The sequence below is a fragment of the Ochotona curzoniae genome, unplaced genomic scaffold (assembly GCF_017591425.1).
Source record: "Ochotona curzoniae isolate NIBS_2020 unplaced genomic scaffold, NIBS_Ocur_1.0 scaffold_461, whole genome shotgun sequence".
NCBI lineage: Eukaryota > Metazoa > Chordata > Mammalia > Lagomorpha > Ochotonidae > Ochotona > Ochotona curzoniae.
In genome coordinates, this window is record NW_024467120.1 from 11869828 (window position 1) to 11893816 (window position 23989).

Sequence of the window (23989 nt, forward strand, 5' to 3'; positions counted from 1 at the left end):
TGTGTATGTATGTATGTATATGTATATTATCTGGGTTTATTTCACAATATCTGTGCATTTTAACATTTAATCTGTAGTGTTAATGGGTGTGTTTTTTACTTTCCAAGTACATGAAGAAATTTTTTCTTTCTTTCTTTTTTTTTTTTTTTCAATATGGGATCCCAGTGCATTCAAGGCGAGGACTTTAGCCACTAGGCCACTGTACCAGGGTCAAGATTTATTTAATTTTTATTACAAAATCAGATACATAGAGAGGAAGAGAGACAGAGAGGAAGATCTTCCGTCCGCTGGTTCACTCCCCAAAGTGAACGCAACGACTGGAGCTGAGCCAAGCCAAAGTCAGAAGCCAGGAGCCTCTTCCAGGTCTCCCACACTGGTGCAGGGTCCCAAGGCTTTGGGCAGTACTGGACTGCTTTCTGGGCCACAAGTAGTGAGCTGGATAGGAAGTGGGGCCAATGGGTTTAGAATCTTTATCCGTATGGGATCCTGGCGTGCTCAAGGCTAGGACTTTAGCTGCTAGGCCACTACGCTGATTTTACTGTGATAAAAAAATCATAATTTTCCTATTGCTCTTGAATTAGATATTGATGAAACTTCAATGTGTATGGAAGTGATTCTTTGGCATGTATTGTGATATTTTCTGAGATCAGGATTGAATTTTTGCAATCGTTCAAAAATTTGTATTCTTTGAACAAAGTGGACACTATATGGGTTAAATAAAGGAATAATAGATCATTTATTTATTGTGTGATTCAAATATTTTTAACCATAAACATCTTCCATTTTCTGTTACATAACTATCAGAGTAGTTTTAATTTCATATTGTTGCCACATATTATTGGGTGTTCTGTAGTCGTGTATACACAAGGCCCTATGGATATTTATTATATCATATAGCTTTTTCATTCGGCCATGTTATTCTTTTCTGAATCTGTCTATTTTAATGTTCCTACTTCTTTAATAATTTGCTATTCCTTTTTTTTTTTAAGCTTGAAGTAAGTAGTTCTGTCATTGTTGCTGATAACATCAGTATCCAGCATTCCATCACTGACTCTTGTTTCCTGGGAAGCCTGACTAGCATTCTCTTTCATTTGGTGACTTTTATTACTATTTTATATTCAGACAGTGCAAATCCCTGATAGTGTGTCTGCTATATGAAAGGCGCTCAACAGATGATTATTTAATGGATAATTAATGAATGTCTAGAGAATTTTCTTCAAGTTCTTCCTTTCTAGAGGAATTTATGACTGTCTTCATAAGCTAATAAAAGAAAAGGTGGGGGCACTTTAAAGTTCAGAATATTCCAGAATATGGGTAAATGTATAAATCATTGGTAATAGTTTTCTCTACCTGCCCCTGCAGAGCTCTGTGAAAATAAGCAGGTTTTCTTCCTTGGAAACTGTTCGATTTTTGCTTTTGCTTTGTTTACCTTTCAGTTTATGCTGTCTCAGATGTGGGCTTTATGCTTGGTGTCCACTCTATTTTAGAATACATCAAGCCCCAAAGAGCAGTTGGAGCTAAGCTTAAGAGCACAACTGAATTGCAAAAAGATTACCAAGTTTCGAGATCATGACATGTAAAGGTACTTGATGTACGGTAGTTCATAGCAGGAAAATAAGGGTTGATTTATCAAGGTTTGTTCCAAAGACGTTTGACCTTGACTCTTCAAATCTAGTGACGAGTAATTTCCTTCTTTCTGGTACAGGAAGGTCATTGTCCACAAAAGAGTTATCTCTCCCTATTAGAAAAAATGGAATGACCAGAGTTCCTTCCTTGGAGTTTTGTTTTAATATTTCTTTTTTTTCTTTTTTTCTCACCTAGGCTTATTTATTTTTATCGAAAAGGCAGATTTACAGAGAGGAGAGACAGAAAGATCTTCCATCTATTGTTTCACTTCTCAAAATGGCATCAACAGCCTGAGCAGAGCTGATATGAAGCCAGAAGCCAGGAACTTCTTCGGGTCTCCCATATGTTGCCTGTTGGCAAGGCTTTGGGCCATCCTCCACTGCTTTTCCAGACCTAAAGTTGGGGGCTGAATGGAAAGTGAAGCAGCAGGACCTTGAATCAGCACCCATATAGGATCCTGGCGCTTACAAAGGAAGGATTAGTCAATTGAACTATTGCACCGGGCCCCGTTACATCTCTGGAGTTAAAAACAATCCTCAGCTGGTGTGGTAACCTAGCAGCTAAAGTCCTGGCCTTGCATGGGCTGGCATCACATATGGGCACCAGTCCCAGCTCCCTGCTTGTGCCCTGGGAAAGCAGTCATTGAGGACAGCCCAAAGCCTTGGTACCCTACACCCACATGGGAGACCGAAAGAGACTCCTGGCTTCTGGCGCTTTGTAGCTCTGGCCATTGGGGTATTAAGGGAGTGAATCAATGGAAGAAGGAAGATCTCCCTGACTGTATATCTGACTTTCCAATAAAAACAAACAAAAAATAACAAATCTTAAAAAATAAATACAATCCTCATGCTGACATGGCATATTTTAGCTTCTGATATTCTGCTAGCGTTCATGTGTTTAGATGAATACTTTATGTGCCAGGTATTCTGCATGAGACATGTCAGTGCATAAAAACCTCTATCCGTCATATACCCTGTGTTTCTACAGAATGCTCAATCACTTTTCTCCGTTCAATTAACCTAAATAATCCAACCCCAGTGCATGAACACAATGAAAATTTAATCATGAGGCTAGGTCAGCACATTGATTGAATTATCAGGAAATAGATTTAAGGTTTGTCCCATCACTGCAATTAAACAATTTAATGGGAATCTCAGAACTTAGTATTCACAATCTCCATAAATTAGTGGTGGAATCGGATAGGTTTTCCTTGTAATATGTTTCTACTTCCTTCCATCAACACCTCCAGCCCAGGTAAGTCAGGTGTGTATTATTTATATCAATATGTTTTCTTTTCATCTCTGCTTACATGCTTTTAGTTCAGTCTCCCATGCATTCATGTACCGAGTGACTATTAGATGCCAGGCAGTTTCCTAGGCAGATGAAGGGAACTCTCCTTATTTTCTAAAATATACAAATGATCCTAATACAAAGAAGGAACAAAGGAAAGTACATATGGCTTAAATTATTAATGATATTCCAGTTCACAAGTTGCTTATTTGTGTGCCAGATTTGTTTTCCATAATTTGTGTTTATATTACACAAACCTCTGTTTCATGGGTGTAACATGTTGCTATGATTATGCTAAGAATCTCTTCAATCAGGAATAAGGACTCTCACAGACACTGAGTGGTTTTTGCCATTGTTTAAATGCTTCTCCCCCAATCTTTTTGTTCTCTACCTATAAGCTATATTGACGTGATCTAGGCAGAAAGTGAGTGAGGGACCAGAACTAGGGACTGCCTATATCCAAGCTATGGGCACCTCCCTAATCTTGTCACCTGAGGCACACCCACTCTTCCTCTTCCTCAAGCTGCTAAGCCTCCCACCTCTGGGAGCACCCTTAGGGCACTGCAGTCCCACTCACCCCTCATCCTGTGAAAGGATGAGCCCAGACAGAATGGGTCAGTTGTCTGGAGGTTGCCCACCCTCATAACTGAGGGTGTACCTTCCTCTCGCCATTCAATATTTTCTGCTCTTTCATTCATCTCCACCTGCATCTCACAATTTTTTTAATAGATGGGTTTTCATTTTTTAATCCAGCCTACTGATCTATGACATTTGGTTGAGCTTAAGCCATTTACACTCAGGGTTAATATGTATGGGTGGTAATTTGGTCCTGTCATTTTAGCAACGGGTTGTTTATTGATTGAATGTTCTGTTGTCATTTTACTGGGACGTTCTTCACATTTGCCTTTGGTTTTGGTGGGTGCTATTCCTCTTTGTCGAGAAGACATCTTTAAGTATCCTTTGTAGGGCAGGTTTGGAAGAGGCAAATTCTTTTAAATTTTCTTTACTGTGGAAGAATTTTATTTCATTTTCAAAGACAAAAGAAAGCTTTGCTGGATATATTATCCTGGGCCAACAATTTTTTTTCTTTTAGAATCTGGAATATGTCACTTCATTCTCTTCTGGCCTGTAGAGTTTCCTGGAAGGGGTCTCCTGTGATTTTAATTCGCATTCCTTTATATGTCAATTGATTTTTTTTTTTTTCCACGAGCACATTTAAGGATTCTTTCGTTATGTTTGGTTGAAAAGAACTTGATGATCATGTCATGGTGAAGATCGCTTTTCATCCACCCTGTTGGGAGTTCTGTGCCCCTCCTGGATGTTGTTTCCTGATTCTTTCTCCAGATTAGAGAAATTTTCCCTTATTATTTCATTGAATACACCTTTAATCCCAGTTTCTCTTTCTGCACCTTCTGGGACTCGTCTTAATAGTGTCTTTCAGTTCTTGAATACTTTTTTTAGCCTGATTCAGCTCTGCTTCCATCTTTTTGTTTGTTCCCCTCTGGTGACAGGAAATATCTTCCAATTCTGAGATTCTTTCTTCTGCTTGTTTCATTCTATTGTGGAGACTCTCCACTGTATCTTTAATTTTCTCCACTGTATTCTTCATTTCTGATATAGCAGCTTTCATTTGATTCATTTCCTGTGTGACATATTCCTTAAATTCCTTGAACACCTGCTTTACATGCTTCTCAGTGCTGATAAGTTTTATAGCAAGTGTTTTGACTTTCGTATCTCCCACTTTCTCGATTTCTTCCTCAGTTAGCTCTGAAGTTGGCAAAGGGTTTTGCTCCTTTGCATGGGAGTCTTCAGTAATATTCATTTTGCCTTTGTCTCTTCTTTTGCTTTTGGTCATTGTACTTCTTAGCAGAATCTTCTTGGGGCAGGTTTCTAAGCTGTGTCACCCACAGGTCTACAGTTCGATTTTCCTTATTGTGGGTGGTACACGTCTCTTTGTTTGCAGCCAATTGTGCCACTCCCTCCAGTGAGTTCCAAGTCTAGGTTCTGTTAGATTTCCACCACAGTTTCCACCATGGTTTCCATGGTTTCCTGGCTCACTAGTCTCCACCTCCTATGACACTGCTAGGGCTGCACAATTGTCTGTACAACCTTTCTCCTGCTTCTGCTTTGAGCAGGTCTGCATCTCCCAATTGTATTCTTACATCCAGGAAGACAAGAATTTTGACTGAATCTAGCTGGAAGTTGTTAGATGATGACCACCGACCACCCGCCTGCTGGTGGAATAGTATTGGCAAGTTGTTCAGAGTTTAGATGGAAGCTTTATTGGAAAATTAGCTCCTGGGCCCCCTTCGCGCAGAGGGGAAGGAAGAGGGAAGCGAAAAGGGCGTCTGAGATAGGTGTTGAGGGGTTTTATATCCCTCTAGACATGTGGGAGGGCAAAGGGGCTGTCTGTGTCCTAACTATGCAAGGAATGTCCATTCAGGTGTGCCATTGGTCACCTGGAATCCCGCCAGGTAAGTGATGTAACTGGCTCCTGTGGCCCCTCCTCCTGTTCCAGGCTGGACCCTAGGAGATATGTCAGGGTGGGGCAAACCAGCCCCTAGTCTCCGGTGCCCTGGGCAGCCATCAGAAGTCTCTCCAGCTCCAGCTAAAACTCTGGATGCCCAGAAAGAGTCACAATTTTCATAAATGTAAAAGCATGGAGATTGAAAGTCCCATGCAGTATTTTTTTTTTTCATAAAATCACTGCAATTTTACTTTTCACTAAAATCTCTTATGGGCCTTAATCATTTGAATATAAGGTTTGAGTAGTTGAGACATAAGTATATAGAGCCTCCATCCACATTTTATGAGCTTCTCTGGAATTCTAGAACATGTCACTTGATCCCTCTTTTGGTGGTTTCCCATGTGATACACAATGTCTCTCACAAGATATTAATTCCTGTTTAGAGGTACTTATGACTCTACTTTCTTTCCAGTTTCTGTTTTTCCCTTTCTTGGGTCATTTTCCTCTTAACCCATTAAGTGCCAAGTTTGAATTTCTGTGAACATTTCAGTGAAATTGACATAGGTGTATTAGTTCTCTGTGCAAATAGTAACCTAGAGCTTATACAGCATTTACTTTTGTTAAAAACAAAAACTCAGATTGTCCTAAAAAATTGGAAGCTAGGGCAATATATTGTCATTTTCCTACATTAGCCATCCTATAAATCCCAATATTCTAAATTGGAAAATGTGATATCTTCCATAAGCATGCAAAGGTGTGACTACCATGACTTGTTCAATAATTTTTTTGAGAGGAGGAGAAGCAAAACACTTCAAACAAAAAGATTACATCATATTTTTTAACAATATGTGTTAGATTTAGCGATCACCTGAGAAAGAAAATACTAGCCAAGCACAAACAAGCCTTTAAACAGAGCAAAATCCATTCCTGGGCCTATCCTCATGCAGCAAGCAGCAGGTAAACAGGACAGAGCTGCAGGAGCAAAGAGGGCAGGCAGAAAGGAACAAGTGGAGGTTTTACACACCTTCTGATGTGGGTGGTGGTACAGGCTCTGCTTGAGCCCTAACAAGGTGAGAAATGTTGACCCAAATCCATCACTGTCCTGTCCGTGCCCTTGGCTGCCTTCGAAGCATGCCAAATCTCTGACTGAGGTCCCTGTGGTGTCCACTCACTTCCTATAACCATCAATATCTTGTATGGCATGGCTTGTTTTGACATCATCATCTTTATTCTTGCCTTGAGAATAATTTGGTGTCTCATCTTAAATATGACATCATCTCAGAGTTAGATGCTTTCTTTTTTCTTAAGAATTAATTTTTTTTATTGGAAAGAAAGCTTCATAGAGAGAACGAGACACACAAAGAGACAGTAAGATCTTTCTACTAGTTCACTCCCCAAAGGCTGCAATGGTCAGAGCTGAACTTATCTGAAATCAAGAGCCAGGATTCTCCTCCAGGTCTCCTACATAGGTGCAGGGTTCTAACGACTTGGGCCACCCTCCCCTGCTTTCCCAGGCCATTAACAGGGATCTGGATGGAAAATAGAGTAACAAGCATACAAACTAGAATTTAAATTTGTCTTTTACTAAACCTACAAGCCTACTATCCCAGGCACCATGCCATGCCCCCTTCTATTGCCATCTCATTAAATCCCCAGGCAGCTTTCAACAACATGGCAGATAAATCTAAAAGCACACTCCTAAATTTTTTCCTATTTTTTGTGAAACAAGCAACTTGTTTACTTTCTTCTGTTGTGAAGATAAATGCACCTGACAACCCCAGGATCCATACTGGATGCAGTGTTTACAGGTGGAGGATTAGCCTGCTGAGCCACCACACTAGCCCCAAGTGCATTCTTCTTTCTGACAGTTTCTCACTGAATTGCTTTAAGCATCCTAGGCAGATTCGTAAATCCAACAAATCTAAGATAATTAATTTGCTATTTGCTGCTGCTTGCAAAAACTGGGACTTAGGAAGGGAATCATGCTTGGCTGGTCTGGGTTGCAATAACCACTCATGAGTGTCAGAGCATGGGTTGGGTCATGTCAGGATGGGCCCACAGCACCCACAAGAATGCAAGAGAACTGGATCTTGGGCAAGATTCTGTAGGAAATTTGTGGGCTTGCCTCGGTGGGCCTGCAGCACAGAAAGCAGAGGGTGATGATGATGGGTGAGGCAGCCTGGACCACAGAACTCATCGACAGAAAACCACGTGATACTCATGGCAGCCAGAGTTGGACTGGGTCAGTTCGTGGCACCCGGTGGCACATGAAAAAGGCAGGCCTGAGAGCAGACCATGTCGAGGAGGGTCAGAGTACCCTCTAGCATACAGGAGACACAGTGCTGGGAGCAAGCCTGGTAGGGGAACTTGGGGACCTCCCCTACCAAGCAGCAGCTTGTGCTTGGGAACACAATAGCTGGGGCTGGAGTAGGACAGGACAGGCAAGTTTACAGTAATCATGAGCATTCCTGTGAGCCAAGTTTGGGGACAGAACAGGCTGGGTCAGTCTACAGCACACACTGGCACAAACAATAGCCAGGATGGAGCACAGTCCAGGCTGTGTTAACTGTAACACTCACCAGTTCACATGAGGGCTGGAAGTGGGCCAGCCTGGGCTAGACCGCTGCACTCTTTGCTGGGACTAACAGCTGACCAGACTTTGGAAGACTGTGACACCTGATGGCGAATGCTGCCACTGGGGACATGGAGCAGCACCTCTCTTTGCCTCACGGGAGGGACAAAGGAGAGAAAAAAAAGTAGAAACATTTGTCCCACCCACTTTTTTTTGTAAACAGTGATAAAGGTGAAAATCCCCTTTAATTTGGACCCTCTACCTGGGCCTGAAATGTTGTAACTCACTCCTTTCCATGTTACTTCATTTTGTTTGTATGGTTTACTTCCTGTCCTTTATTTTCGTGCTGGATTTGCTATTGTAAATAGGCTTTGCATCAGGAAGATAACATAAAAACAGCTTGTTTTCCTGGTATTTCAAAAGCATGAAAGACAACAATTCCTACAATTTTATATTGATTTCGAGCTAATGAGCAAATTAAAGTTTTTCAAGGAAAGGAAAATCGTTATACAATGTATTACCTGAATTACAGCAGCTGGTTTCAGGGTTGGAAAACTGCTCTCAGGATCTGACCAATGGGAGGGTAGAGCTCACGATAGTTGATTTGCATTGAGAGCTCAAGCATAGGAACCAATCAGAGACCGCAAAACCTAACCTTCATTTACATAAGCTTGTATATAAATGTTGATCATCGTGTTTTGTTCATGTCTCAAACTGGGAAATGTATGTGAGCTTGCGAGATCCAGATGGGCCTGTGGCTGCTGCTGCCCGGCAAAGGAACCAAGGCCGTAATCAAGTACACCAGCTCCAAGTAGATACTTTCTTTGGTTTTCAGTAACCCAAAAGTTCTTTTCACATCGACTCACGGTAGGTATTCGTAATGAGAGCCTCACCCTCTTCAATGTGCTGTTGCTGGAAATTCGGTGTTAGTGGTTACATTTGGTCTAAGCATTATCAGTTAGTTTCAGCTGGTACAATTTGCTGTATACAGCTACAGCAAACAGTGCTGGTATAAGCAGAAAAAAGCCAGTTGCTTTCCGAATTCCTTAATCTTGCTATAGGAGAAGTATCCTTGCAACTTTTTAAAGTACAAATGAGTACAATGTTTGTGGGCAGCATTTTCTGAAGTTCTGGTATTTCCTACATGAAAATAGCCTGTGTAAAAGGACACAGATATTTTGGCTTCTCTGAGACCCGCATCCTGCACCTCATTTTGGGCAATGCATTGTTTAAGCTTTCTGGAGTCCTTAATAGTTTTTCAAACTTTTTTGCGAGCCACCCACAACACTCTACAACTGTTGAAGTCCTTGGGTTGACTCAAGAGCTGTAAAAAAGGATGAAACAAAGAGTGAGGTGTGACAAGTTCTTAAATCCATTAAGCATGCCGCTGGATCTATTACATGAATAATCATATATCTGCGTGGAAACATAAACAGCATCAAGAGTAGACATAGGTGTTATGTAGATGTTGTAATTGAAAATTGTAATGGGGCCCGGCGCCGTGGCACAGTGGTTAAGATCCTCGCCTTGCACTCCTGGGATCCCATATGGGCGCCGGTTCTATCCTGGCAGCCCTGCTTCCCTTCCAGCTCCCTGCCTGTGTCCCGGGAAGGCAGTCGAGGACAGCCCAAAGCTTTGGGACCCTGCACCTGCATGGGAGACCCGGAAGAGGCTCCTGGCTTCGGATCGGCATAGCATCAGCCCGTTGCGCTCACTTGGGGAGTGAATCATCGGATGGAAGATCTTCCTCTCTGTCTCTCCTCTCTGTATATCCACCTTTCCAATAAAAAAAAGAAAATTGTAATGTTGCCAGCAAAGAATAGAATTGAATTTCACCCTGAAAGCACTTCAACCTTAGGGAAACAGAAAAAATAAAATCCAAAATCCTGATGAACGAACATAAATGAAAATCAGAGCAGAAATCTAGAGATTAAGTCATTTCAGGAGAGGGTGTGTGACAGGGCTGTGTGATTAACACAAAGACATAAGCTTTGAATATGATAAATGAGAATCATTGGGAACTTGGGTAATGGGTCCTGACAGGGAATCCAGACACTAACCAAGACAGCTTCCTGATCTAGGATTTCTCCATTGTCCCTGGGTAAAGCCTCCTTTCGAGCTAAGCTCCAACCTTCCCCACTAGATTCTTGCACTGAAATTCCTTCAAGTTCCATTGACTGACACAGTCCATCCTAGAGTCTCCACTAACCCAGATACTTGCTGTCAAGGTTTAGCCAGAGAAGCTGTCCAATTTATTCTGTCATGCATGGTACTGGACATCTTCTGTAGGCCTCAATGAACTTGTTATGTCTCCCATGTGCTTCTGGGAATGTTGGCTGCTGCACAGGCTTCAGCAACTGAGGAGATCCAGTTCTGACACATGCACTCCACGGTCCGACCAGAGATTGCTGTCATTTTCTCCATGGTTGCAGTTAAGAGTCCACTGGTTCAGTTAGGGAATCCCCTAAGAATCCTCACCTTAAGTGACCCCAGACCTGATTTCTGCGTGTGACAGTCAATACAGGGTCCAGTTCAGTCGGCCACCCATATCGGCCTACACACACACTGGTGGTTGCAGTAACCTGTTCAGTTCCATCCCCAGCCCCATCTCTTATGCAAACCAACACGTGCTGCAGCATAGCCCATCCCTGCTCACCACACACTCAGCCCTCATGCACACCAGCGGGAACTGCAACCTAGTCGGAGTGACCCTCAGTAACTCCCACCAGGCCCAACCCTAGCCCCAATTCCTGTGCATGCCGGTATGTGCAGCAAACTGGTCCAGTCCATCCCTCATCCTATTTGTCTTTCGTACACATCAATGGATATTAGAGCCTACCTCAGTCTGAACAACCCCACTAGCTAGCCCACACTCATGCTGGCCAGGTGCCACTGCCTGTCCAGCCAGGCCCCACCTGCAGCCCTGTTTCCCATGCTCACTTGTTGGAACTGCGGCCCATCAGAGGGGTAACCACATTTTCCCTACTATGTGCAGTCTCAGTCCTGGATCTTGTACTTTATAGGTAGTTCTGTGATCTAGCCTGATAGGACTTGCCTCACAGGCCTAGCACCTGCTAGCCAATGTTGCAACAAATCCTGATCATCCTGCACTTACTGCTCTGGCTCAAGCATGCACCAGTGGATTTGGTCACTTAGTCCAGCCTGGCTTCCCTAAACCAGCTCACAAGCAAGCCATCAGGTTCTATGGCCCTTCCCAGCCTGGTGTGCCCCTAACCCAAGCCCTCACGTTCACCAGCCAGAGTCGTGGCCCAGCAGGGGAGTCCTCACAGCACTCCCTATCAGGCTTGCCTCTCCCCCTACCCAGGTCTTAGGTATGCTGGTGGGTGCTGCAACCCATTCGATCATGGCCCACTTCACCTCGGCACCCACTTCAGTGGGTACTGCAGCCTGACTCAGCCCAGTCTACCTCCAGTCCCAACTCATGCTAGTTGATTTTACAGCCTGAGTCCAGCCCAACCAAGCCCCAGTCCTAACTCTAATGTGAACTGGCTAGTGTTGCGGCTCAACCCAGCTTGTCCTGCACCCTGTCCTAGTTATCAGATCTGCTAATGGGTTTTATGAACTAGTCCAGGCTAGCACACATCCAGATTTGACCCACAGTTTGCCAGTTGACACAATAACCTGGCCTGGTCTGGGTTGCTGAGTCTTGATTCTTGCACTCAGCTGCAGGGACTGTGTCCTGACAGAGGAGTCCCCCAAGCTCCTGTATCAGATCACCTCCTGGTTGCAGATCTCACACACACCAGGGGGTTCTTGGACTAGCCTGATTTGGCCAATCTCCTGTCATGGAAGGTCCAGTGACCTTACCCAACCAGCCCATACCCATGACGGCTCTTGTTGGGTTCTATATCCCAATCCTGCCTAACCCAGCTTTCATGTGATTCATCAGGTGCCAAGACCTAGCCTAGCCTTTCCTAAACCTGTCCTGACCTGCGGGACATGATGCTCAAACCCTGAGGGTGGACTGGGAATGCCAGGCTGCTAGTCCCCGGGCTGCTGGGCCAAAAAACACACGGACACACGTACTTGGTGAAAAGAGTGCCCATGCCCTTTATTTTACTCCTCATATATACACCTTCTCTAGGGGAGGAGGAGCAGGGGAGGGGTTTCCTTGAACTAATTATATTCATTGAAACAGGGAAGGAACTAATCCTCTGTATTGACACAGGGAAGGAACTAATTATTTAAACAGGAACAAGGGTGGAGGTTCTGTTCCACTTGCTTTGCATGGGATGTTCTAGCCGTAATATCCTACTTGCTGTGGACCTGTTTGCCCAAGACAGGCTTTGCAATGCAGTAGGCTGTCAGGTAGGCCAAAAAGTCTAAGTCTGTAGCTCTTAACATACACCCACCCTGGCTCTTGTTTGTATCAGTGGGTGCTAGAACCGAGCCCAGTCTGGGACAACCCAGACGCAGTCTACACCATGCCAAGGGATGTTGCAGCCATGACCAGACCAGTTTAGTGACCCCATTCTAGCTCTCTTACTCACTAGTGTGAACCAGAGCCTTGCTGGGGTGTCTCAACTCCCTGACCAGGCCCGCTCCCAACCACAGATCTTACAGGTGCCAGTGGTTGCTCCAATCCTGCCTGGCATAACCCATTATCCAGTTTGGCCTTTGCCATCAAATGCTGCAGGCTGGCCTGACCTGGCCCAAGCCTAGTCCCAGCTATTTATTGATGGGTACTATAGCTTAGCCCTGACCAGCCTGCCCCATATCTGGCTTTCATGTAAACCAGTAGGTGTGATAGCCTAGCCTAGCATGGACCACACCCCATCCTGGCTCCTGTACGGCAATGTGCTAAGGATTGACACAGCCCTGCCTGGTCTGCTCATCACCACCACCACCGCCAGAACCAACCCATGCACTTGTTGGCAAGTGGACCAGCCTTGCTTGGTCTGACCAACACCCAGCGGCTCACATGCTTCCGAGTGGGAGCTATGGCTCACCAGGGGAGTTCCCCAAGTTCCCCCACTAGGCTCATTCCCAGACTCAGATCTCATATCACCAGCAGGTGTTATGCCTTTACCTGGCATAGTCTGCCCCAGTGTCGGCCTTTGTGTGTGCTGGTGGATATTGCAATTCAGCTCACTCCACACACCCTGATTCTTAAGTATGCCTGCTGGTGCTACAGCCTGGAAAAGCCCGGCCTGTTCCCAACCCTGAGATCATGAATGTTGATGAGTCCCATTGTCATGCCCAGCTCAACCCATCACTACTCCCATCCCTTAAAAAAAAACAGCTGATATGGCAGTCCCACAGGAGTGAGCCCATAAAATCCCCCTAGAATCTGTTTCTGGACCCAGTTCTTTTGAATACTGGTTAGTGTCATGGCCCAGCCTCACATGGTCCACCTCCTGTCCACTCACTGGTGGGTACTGTGGTTGAGCCCTGCCAGGCAAGCCCCTCCCCACCCAGCCATGGATTTTGTGTCCACCAGTAGGTGGTGGTTGATAACAACAATCCCAGCTCAAGTCTCCCATGTGGATGGGTGTATTTGGCCCTGAAATTTCCCTTCTCCAAACCACTCATTCTTACCCCTTCATTTACCTCAAAGTACAATAGCCTGATTGGTGGAAGTTCCCCAGAAGTTATTTCTCATTTGTCACATTCTCCCTCAGAGTCCTTCCTCCCACACCTCCCATACCTCCTTGCATGTGCAATGCACAACCCCACCTGCCCACAAGCATGTTAATCCCCAAGCCCATTTCTCCAGTACTGTGTGATACCGTCCCAGGGCCCTCTCAGGCGCAGGTCCCCAGACTTCATCTGCTGGCACGCTGGTGTCTGCCCCTCACCTATCTTTAATTCTTTAAAAAAGATTTATTTATTTTTATTGGAAAGGTAGATTTTTTTTGTTATATTATTTTTTATTGATTACATTGTTTTATGTGACACTGTCTCATAGGCTCTGGGATTCCCCCAACCCCTTCCCGTATTCTTCCCCCTATGGTGGATTCCTCAACCTTGTTGCAGTATTATAGTTCAAATTCAGTTAAGATTCTTTCATTGCAAGCATAGAGTCCAGCATCTTATTGTCAAGATAAATTCAATGGTTTCTTGGGGAGACCCATCTCTGGTCTGAAAGCAGAGCTAGCAGAATATCATCCCGATCAATTAAAAGCCACAGCATAACATCAACATCAATTTACAACATTATGGAATTAATTGACATGGTATTGAGTAACAAATATGTTTAAAAATGCAAGTTCTTAATGCATATCTTTTAAAAAAAAAAAGGCAACTATGCTGGCACACTGGTATAGTTAATGCAAATTTGGCATTAACCAGGTCCAGGATGCCTGCCAGTTGTCAGCTGCTTTTCTCCCAGCAGTGTAACACTCACCTAGGTACAATGCAAACTAGGCAGTTGCCTGCCGCTGAGGATTGTTATTTTCTTAAGATTAATTTATTTTTATTGGAAAGGCAGATCAGATTTGTGGAGAGAAGAAGAGACAAATATCTTCAATCCACTGGCTCACTCACCAAATGGACACAACAGCCATAGCTGAACTAATCCAAAGCCAGGTACCAGAAGCTTCTTCTAATTTTCCCACATGGGTACAGGGTCAAAAGGCTTTGGGGTATCCTCTGCTGCTTTCCCGGGGACACAAGTAGGGAGCTAGAAGGGAAGTAGAGCAGCTGGGACATGAATCAGCTCCCATATGGGATCCTGGCACTTGAAGAGAGGCTTAGCCAATCAAACCATTGTACTAGACCCAATTTATATGAAAAGTTTTAACTTATTTAACTTACACTTTAACTCAGGAATGTCTACTGTGATGACTTTATTCCCAGGGCAAGTACAAGTATTTGCCTATTGTGGAATGTACAACAGATAGCACATAAAATCTCAAGTATCATTGATACCATATATGCATACCTAGGGATAAGCTCTGCATTTGCAAATACTAGAAGAGTATTTGTAGTATTGTGTAGAAATAATTGGAAAGGGCCCATCACGGTACCCTTGTGGCTAAAATCCTTGCCCTACATGCGCTGAGATCCAACATGGGTGCCAGTTTATATCCCAGCTGCTCTACTTCCCTTCCAGCTCTCTGCTTGTGGCCTGGGAAAGAAGTGGAGGAAGGTCCAAAGCCTTGGGATCCTGCATCTGCATGGGAGACCCAGAAGCAGCTCCTGGTTCCTAGCTTTGGATCAGTTCAGCTCCTGTCACTTGGAGAATGAATCAGTGGATGGACGATCTTTCTCTCTGCATCTCCTTATATCTGTTAATCTGCCTTTCCAATAAAAATAAATGAACCTTTTAAAATAATAATTTTAAAAACCGGAAAATGTTGGTTATGTGTGACATGCACTTTGTCTTCACCTTTTATAGTTAGTCTCCTAGAGGACTTATACACGGTCGCTGCCTTGGCCTCTGTGCTATTTTGTGTTTCTAGATTCAAGATTGCCGACTCTCTCCCTCCAAGGTCCAAAAGGGACACAGTGTGAGCAAAGTTGGGCTTATCAGCTTATCGCAAGCAGGCAGACCAAATTCTTGGTGAAGCCTCGGTTAACTCTGAAGGTCTCTGAGTAACTACTCCAATAAGGCTTATCTAGAAAGTGACAGAAAAGGCAGAATTCTAGTTGCAGTTGGTGAAGAGGCAGCAGTAACGCATACAGGCCAGAGAGAGGGGACCATTACTGGTTTTGCTATTTGGCCATGAGCTTGGTTTTCCCCTCGCTCACACATGATTATGCACATTCCTGTTTCCATCTTGCTTCCCAGTGCCACAGGACAGCTGCACCGGTGGGTGCTCTGAGCAACGACCAGGGCTCAGGGGGGAGTTCCAAGTCAGCACACAGCCACACCAAGGCCTCACTGGTGGTCTAAAAAAGATGCCAGGGACTGCTTTTCCTACTTCCAAGTGCAGACTGGACTTTGCTTTGTCATGGAGAATCACAAGTTCAGTGGTTCTTGTTCTTGTGATGGCAAAAATGTCACAGCACAGAAGTGGAGAAAGAGTGAAAACCAGTAAAGGTGAGTCAGGCAGTGGCAGGATCTGCGTGGATCACGCAGGCGTTGGGGACTCAGTGTGGGTGAAGCGGCTCTGAGCTGGTTCTCAGGCAAAATGCACAGACCTAACACAATGTCTGCAGAGGCCCGAGCTGCAGATCTAAAATTTTTGCTTTGAAAAGAGGGCATTCTAAGTCCACGAAACTGAAATTTCTGCAATGAAAGTTAAAAACTGGGCAAACATTTAGGGAGTAAATATGTGCTGGATGGTTCTTTCCAGTTTGATCATCAGTGAGAAGAAACTGAGTTTCCCTTGTTTTCAGTTTAACCCAGCCTAGCAGTGCCTGAGTTTTTAGACCTGACACAGAACTTGATCCGAAAATGACCAACCACAAAGGGATTTAAACCCTCAATCTTTTGACCCAAACTCAGAAATCAGAGGCCTTACCCGTTAGGCCACATGGTCAATATAGTAGGTAGTATTGTCGGAACTTATAATAATTGGTGTGGTCTTGCTTTAGAAATCAGTAAAATAAATGCTGGGGTCCCAGTGCTGCTCCTTTGTTTTGCAAACTGAAAAACTGAAACTCCAGATCACGTTTTTTTCAGAGCCTCAGAATTGAGCCTAATGAGGGTTTGGAATTGCTGAACAAGCCAGCTCATTGTACCTGCCCAAGGCACCTTCCCTTCCCAGGATTCCCCTCCGGCGTGGTCCCGATGGACCCAAGGCCCAAGGTCGGACCCTGAGCTTTTCAGGGCTGGCAGAGAGAAGCTTGCAGAGGCTCTCACATAATGAATGAAAAGACACAAAGCAGCAGTAGTTATGAGCCCCTTCATTAGCTATGTATGGCCTGACCACAACATCCTCCTCTTCCTGCTGTGAATATGGGAAACTTCAGAAAGTTCATGCAAAACTTACATTATGGAAAAACTATACATGGCTTTCACAATTTATGTACCAAAACAAACTTGCTTTCAAAAGTCATTTTAAAGCTCCCACCGCACTGATGCTATAATCTTCTTCACAAAACATTGCCTTACACCATACACACTGACTTATTTAAAAGCATATGCCTTGGCTAGCATCGCATGTGGGTACTGGTTTGTTTCCTGGCTGCCCCATTTCCCATCCAGCTCCCTGCTTGTGACCTGGAAAAACAGTAGACTACAGCCCAAAGTCTTGGGACCCTGTACCCACGTGGGAGACCCACAGGAAGCTCCTAGCTTCTGGCTTCAGATTCGCTCTGCTCCAACCATTGCAGCCATCCACTTGAGAGTGAACAAGCAGATGGAGGCTCTTTCTATTTGCCTGTCTTTCTTTCTGTAACTCTTCCTTTCCAATAAAAATAAATCTTTAAAAATAAATAAAAGCATATGCCAATTAAATTAAATTAAATTTAAAAACATAGACTAGGCAACATCTTTTTTTCTTAGCTTCTAGCACAGTGATTATATCCATTTGAAATATTTATTTTTCTGTCTGAGAACTATAAAATCATCAATGTATATATTTTAACAAGTAAAAGAGCCTTAGTTAGAGATCTTACAGTAGGGTAAGGGCAGACAAAGCAGTAGCTGTCCCCACTTGTTTCCATGTCCTATTAAAACGCTGGTCATTCAATTTAGCGCTCCAAAGTACTGGTCTTACTTCCAAGACGAAGACTGGCAATCGTCAGGAATCTTGGCAAATTAGCTTTAAAGGATTTCCAGTCCACCACATTAACTACTTGGCAAAGAGTGCTGAGTCCAGAGAGAAACAAAGGCCCTGTTCCTGGTCTCCCACACTGCCCTCCACCGGCTTGAACTCTTCAACATTTCCCTGGTTTCACAGAGTAACAGGGAACCGACCTGGTACCTGGCAACAGTGACACTGCCTCTTGGGAAACCAAAAGAAATCTGGACATGTTGACAGAACAAACTAATTAATCATTGGATAGTGCACTTTACTCACAGGTACCCTAAAACTTCACGATTATTTATTTTCAAAACATAACTTTTTTTAGTACAATTTTTTTTTAACATTTAAATAACCAGTTTCCCGTTTTACCTGAAAACTAACCTAAACCAAACAGAAAAGAGTTAGCAGAGGATGGTTTCGATCCATCGACCTCTGGGTTATGGGCCCAGCACGCTTCCGCTGCGCCACTCTGCTTCCTGAGAGTGCATCCCTAACAATGCACTAAAATAAAAAAAAAGCTGAGTATTCAAATAAATGATTAACAAAAAATGGAAGTTTTTTAATCACATGCTGCAAACTGTCTTTACAATAAAATTACCGACACCAAAGGGGAAAACATAAGCGGACATAACGAAAGCAACACACTGACTAGTAACCGGGTCAGGGAAGAGGTGCAGAACCTGGCGGGGCAGAGCGCAGGCAAGGCCGCCGCTTCGGGGCTTAGCGGCAGGGGTTCCCGTGCGTCCAAACGCGCCTAACCATAATCTCCAACAACCGTGAATCTCTTCATCTTGACTGCCAGAATGCCCTGAAAAACTCACAGGTGAAAAAGAACGACTTAGGCAGATCCAATCCATTGAGAGCGCGCCAAATCAGCGCATTGTGACGTCATCGCGCTGAGCGCGAGGGGCGGGAACTGCAGCCAGAAGGGCGGAGCCAGTGCACACAGCCTGTTCTCAATCAGGTCCGCAATCCCGGCATATAAGGGGATGTTCTGTCTTCGTTAGCTACTTGCTGTTTGCACTCCGCAGTAGCAAGCATGTCTGGTCGCGGCAAGGGAGGCAAAGGCCTTGGCAAAGGCGGCGCCAAGCGCCACCGCAAGGTGCTGCGCGACAACATCCAGGGCATCACCAAGCCCGCCATCCGCCGCCTGGCGCGCCGCGGCGGCGTCAAGCGCATCTCGGGCCTCATCTACGAGGAGACCCGCGGCGTGCTCAAGGTCTTCCTGGAGAACGTCATCCGCGACGCCGTCACCTACACCGAGCACGCCAAGCGCAAGACCGTCACCGCCATGGACGTGGTCTACGCGCTCAAGCGCCAGGGACGCACCCTCTACGGCTTCGGCGGCTAAAGCTGCTCCTGCAACCCCGAACTATCAACCAAAGGCCCTTTTCAGGGCCGCCACGATTTCATGAAAAAGAGCTAACACTAAACCATAAGTCCTATGGCTAGATAACTCAGGAGAAGCAGCTTTGAACTTCATCCTGTCCTAATCTTTATAAAGGGAAATTTGGCCCTTCTGCTATTGTCCCAAGCGAGGGTTGACATTCCCGGGAGCCTATTGCTGCAGGCATGCTCGGCGTACGGTCAGTGACAGGCGCAAGATGGCGGGCGCAGAACAAAGGCTCAGTCTGAATGAGGGTGGAACTCGCGTTTCTGTCTGACTTGACTTGTTCTGGGGAATGAAAAGCTGGAAGAAAGAGGGGTCTAAAGTGAGCAAAACTGTGTAGAGGGAGCTTCGTGTTACGTAAGCAACAAGAAGCCTCTGTGAGGGTGTGTGTTGTTATAGACCTCTTTTGTTATGTTATCTGCATAAATTAGACCCAAATGCTTACGTTTAACACGGCAAGGGCTTTAAAACCTGGCTTTTATAAATGCAAGAAGCTCTAATCATGGAAACAGGGTATTCCAAACGGTGCAATTTTTAAAAACCAGTGTATTACTGCAGCCTACATCTGAATTGTCAAAGTGGGCTTGACAAGGAAAATGGAATTGGGTTGAAGTGTGAGTACGCGTTGCTGCCATGATTCTATGTGGATGGTGAGAAAATGAATCTCCAGCATACATGCTTTTCTTTACCTCCAGACTGGGATTCCTGCTACTTCATTCCAGTAGCTGAGAAACCTGTTCAGCTGTTACGGATATGCCACTAACCACTGGTCCTCAAGCCTGTTTTCCCAGGAGAGGCCATCATGACCCCACAGCTCGTTTTTTCTTTAATAAACCTTACAACTGCTTGCCTGTTATCTAACCTTTATCATCATAATGTACTATCTTGGGAAATTGTCCCAGGTGATCCTCTGAGATAACTAGCCAACGTTTTTAAAAACATAAGCTTAGAGTCCCATGATTCAGCAGGGGGGTCATAAAGAGTTCTTTCTCCTTTAATGCTAGGATACCTCAAGCTTATTTTTCTTCTTTATCCAGGAATTGTAGTTACAGAATTTCCTGTATGTATTCTATCAAAAACCTAGTATGCATAATCAGCTTAACTACACACTGAGAATTTTGAAAAAAATTCTCCAGAGGAGTTGTTTCTTTTACTGAAGTACTACATTGCTATGAAAGTTTACCTGATCTTTCTCGTGACTTTTTTCACTGCGCTTATGTATGTGTATACTTAAGAATCAAATAACATAAATGTAAATACATTATTTGGCCATTTATGTTTTTGCAGACACTATCTGTTGAATGTATTTTAGTTGGGGTGTGTTATTTCCCATAATATTTCATTGTAGGTAGAGCCAGGTTTAAACAACTCCCTATTTTTTTTTTAAACTTATTGAATCTATTTACAAATCAGGGCAAGAGATTTCCATCTGCTGGTTCACTCTCCCAAATGGCTACAAAAGCCAGCAGGCAACAACAAATTGGAAAGGAAATGCCAGCCGTCCTCCACCATCTATATTTCAAGGATTACCGAAAATAAAATTAAGCATAGACATATAAATGCAAGAAATTTGAAGCAGTTGAACTTATCAGAAATTGGCTACATTAACAGTATTAGAACATGTTCATTGGAGACTGAGACAAAAGGTTCTTTGGTGCAAAAAAGATCTTGAAATCCATACCAAAACATTCCATAGATTGTGAATTTTGTAAGGCTCCCTAGTGGAAGCTAGAAGCTACTGGAATCAGAACATGAAGGAACAATTTCTACCTGCAGGATCTGCAGTGCTGTCCACTTCGGAAGTCGTTTTCCCTAGCGACCAAGAAAGAGAAAACATTCAGAAGAGCTCCATCCTACCTAAACCACCCATCAGGCAGCTACTATCCTAAGCTTCAGTCAGAAGGACAAAGCTACGAAAGTTCATCTACATAACATGACTCTGCAGTGGAAGCGCCAAGGGAAAAAAAAAAAACTATAAAACAAGCAGAGGTAAAATAAAAGTGGAGAGGAGTAAATGAGTCTTGAGAAATAAATGGAATGGAATACACCTGGGTGGTAAAGTGTTTCCAGGTTTATCGACAAGTGAAACTCTAAAAAGGGGCTGCCCAGGTCTTTATCTGCTCCATTCTTCATAAAGGTACCCAAATTGTTCAAGCTATTATACTCTGCTTCAGTTTTGTAAATTAACCTATGGCAGCGACCGGATGGAAAATCCAGCCAATCAGGAAGCAGGCTCAAAAACAGGCTGCCTCTACTCTGAATACATTTGCCAAACTAAGGCTGTACTCACTGAGGAAAAGATGTCTAACAATGAACATATACAGTTCATGCAAGGACTTCAGACATGTGAAAAAGGTAGCGATGAGGCATACGAAAAGGAAAATTCACAAAACCTAAAACATCAGTACTTGGAATTACAAGAAATAATGGTGGGTGAATTCAGACTTGCAAAATACACTTATCATAAAAAAAACTGCTGTATGACACAAGCCTAGCTAATCCTACTAACGCAAACTCAAACTAACAATGTTACAGATCTTTCATAGGCTGTGTAGGTGGCTCTGAAAAGAGCCTTTGGGGTGAATTGTGCCCAAGCACGCGTCTACTTGGAGCTGGTGTACTTGGTGACGGCCTTGGTGCCCTCGGACACGGCGTGCTTGGCCAGCTCGCCGGGCAGCAGCAGGCGCACGGCCGTCTGGATCTCCCGCGACGTGATGGTCGAGCGCTTGTTGTAGTGCGCCAGGCGCGACGCCTCGCCCGCGATGCGCTCGAAGATGTCGTTGACGAACGAGTTCATGATGCCCATGGCCTTGGACGAGATGCCCGTGTCCGGGTGCACCTGCTTCAGCACCTTGTACACGTACACCGAGTAGCTCTCCTTGCGGCTGCGCTTGCGCTTCTTGCCGTCCTTCTTCTGCGCCTTGGTCACCGCCTTCTTGGAGCCCTTCTTCGGGGCAGGAGCGGACTTGGCTGGCTCAGGCATCGTGGCTGCAACACTCAGATCTGTCTTCCACGAGAAGTCAGAGTGCGGAGGTCCGTGCGCCACCAGCCTATTTCTGCGCTGAACATGCAAATGAGGATTGTAGATGTCTGGGTTTTCATTGGCTTGCTGGCTTCGCTGCCTGCTGATAGGCTACGACGGGATGCTGAGCTCCCATTGGCTCTATCAGTATCCTCGCCTCAGACAGGACCGCCCTACGGCGGCAGACGTCCTATGCAAACTAGAGGCAGCCTGTTCTCACAGCTGCGTTGTGATTGGCTGGACGTGGCATCCGGACGCTGCCATAGGCTACTTTACGAAACCAGAGCAGAGTATAACTGTGCAGCTGCCGGGTGCTGGGCATCTGGGTTTAAGTGAACCTCAGAGCCATCGCCATGTCTGGACGCGGCAAGCAGGGAGGCAAGGCTCGCGCCAAGGCCAAGACTCGGTCCTCCCGGGCCGGGCTGCAGTTCCCCGTGGGCCGCGTGCACCGGCTGCTGCGCAAGGGCAACTACGCCGAGCGTGTCGGCGCGGGCGCTCCCGTGTACCTGGCGGCCGTGCTCGAGTACCTGACGGCTGAGATCCTGGAGCTGGCGGGCAACGCGGCGCGCGACAACAAGAAGACGCGCATCATCCCGCGCCACCTGCAGCTGGCCATCCGCAACGACGAGGAGCTCAACAAGCTGCTGGGCCGCGTGACCATCGCGCAGGGCGGCGTGCTGCCCAACATCCAGGCCGTGCTGCTGCCCAAGAAGACCGAGAGCCACCACAAGGCCAAGGGCAAGTAAAACGGCGCAGAAAGCAGTGCACCACAACCAAAGGCTCTTTTCAGAGCCACCACTTTTTCTGGAAAAGCGCTGAAATACGCACAAGTTTTCAGATTTGCCTTTCCATTTCCCCGTGCACTTCGACTTAATTTTCTGAGCCATTGCCTACGTGAAAATACACCTTTGACATAACTCGTCTCCCACAGTCGCAGGGCAATTATGGGGAAGAATTCTCGGTTACCATCAGCCTGCCGCCTTGGTTTGCATGCTCTGCAACTCTGTCCGACAGGGAGAAACAGGGATTAAGGAAAAGTCAGAATTCGCAGTCTCTAAGGGCCGTGAGTTTTGCGTATACCCCAAAGCTAATGGGAATCCATTATCTGTGCCCGGGGGTCATTACTGAAACAGGACAGCAGCAAAGCTTGTTTCCAGAACCTAGAGAACTCGGAATAGTTGGAAAACTTAGCAATTTTCAGAGGGTCAATAGTTCACACCTAGGCACTTTGTCATTTCCCAGGTGTCCAGCCCTGTAGGGTAAAATCGCAGGTCCTACTAGAAAACAGTAGTCCAGGTGTCCGCAGGGGTCCCAGCTACAATCCAGGAAGCCTCGCACTATCAAAATCGCCATCAAGTGGTTGCCAGCATTTGGTGCCAACCGTTACATGCGCGGAGAAGCAGTCAGTTGCGGCTCGAGCTGGGGCGGGTTTGGGGCCGGAAGCAATTCATCCAATGAGAGCTCAGTGCGTCAGCACCACGTCATCCTCGCCGCAGCCACTGGCCTTACTCCGCAGAAGTTTTTAAAGTGGAGAGGCCAATAAGAACGTCCCTCAGTATATTTAAACGGAGAACGGTGCCGGACGCACTCAGTCTCTCCTTGTGGCTGCTGCAGGCTTCCCAAATGGCTCGCACGAAGCAGACAGCCCGCAAGTCGACCGGCGGCAAGGCCCCGCGCAAGCAGCTGGCCACCAAGGCGGCCCGCAAGAGCGCGCCGGCCACGGGCGGCGTCAAGAAGCCGCACCGCTACCGGCCCGGCACGGTGGCGCTGCGCGAGATCCGGCGCTACCAGAAGTCGACGGAGCTGCTGATCCGCAAGCTGCCGTTCCAGCGGCTGGTGCGCGAGATCGCGCAGGACTTCAAGACGGACCTGCGCTTCCAGAGCTCGGCCGTCATGGCGCTGCAGGAGGCTTGCGAGGCCTACCTCGTGGGGCTCTTCGAGGACACCAACCTGTGCGCCATCC

General features: G+C 45.6%; 3 protein-coding genes and 1 non-coding gene across 4 annotated transcripts; 2 read left to right on the plus strand and 2 right to left on the minus strand.

The window, feature by feature from the left end:
* Window positions 1-4804: 4804 nt before the first annotated feature.
* Window positions 4805-18976, plus strand: LOC121147688 (histone H4). The gene is made up of 3 exons (XM_040967579.1): window positions 4805-4815; window positions 13542-13549; window positions 18649-18976. Exon 3 carries the CDS (start codon window positions 18654-18656, stop codon window positions 18963-18965), a length of 312 nt encoding a protein of 103 aa, XP_040823513.1. The 5' UTR covers window positions 4805-4815; window positions 13542-13549; window positions 18649-18653; the 3' UTR covers window positions 18966-18976.
* On the minus strand, window positions 18017-18088 carry TRNAM-CAU. The gene has a single exon. It is a non-coding gene; the product is annotated as a tRNA-Met (tRNA).
* Window positions 18977-21605: 2629 nt separating the features above from the next.
* Window positions 21606-22025, minus strand: LOC121147684 (histone H2B type 1-C/E/F/G/I). Its single transcript, XM_040967575.1, has one exon. It carries the CDS (start codon window positions 21985-21987, stop codon window positions 21607-21609), a length of 381 nt encoding a protein of 126 aa, XP_040823509.1. The 5' UTR covers window positions 21988-22025; the 3' UTR covers window position 21606.
* Window positions 22026-22355: 330 nt separating this feature from the next.
* Window positions 22356-22804, plus strand: LOC121147679 (histone H2A type 1-E). The gene has a single exon (XM_040967569.1). It carries the CDS (start codon window positions 22380-22382, stop codon window positions 22770-22772), a length of 393 nt encoding a protein of 130 aa, XP_040823503.1. The 5' UTR covers window positions 22356-22379; the 3' UTR covers window positions 22773-22804.
* Window positions 22805-23989: the final 1185 nt, after the last annotated feature.

What these genes read in the sequence shown, in the direction of transcription:
- LOC121147688 (XM_040967579.1), top strand. Translation starts at nt 18,654, where the DNA reads ATGTCTGGTCGCGGCAAGGGAGGCAAAGGCCTTGGCAAAGGCGGCGCC.
- LOC121147679 (XM_040967569.1), top strand. Translation starts at nt 22,380, where the DNA reads ATGTCTGGACGCGGCAAGCAGGGAGGCAAGGCTCGCGCCAAGGCCAAG.
- LOC121147684 (XM_040967575.1), bottom strand. Translation starts at nt 21,987, where the DNA reads ATGCCTGAGCCAGCCAAGTCCGCTCCTGCCCCGAAGAAGGGCTCCAAG.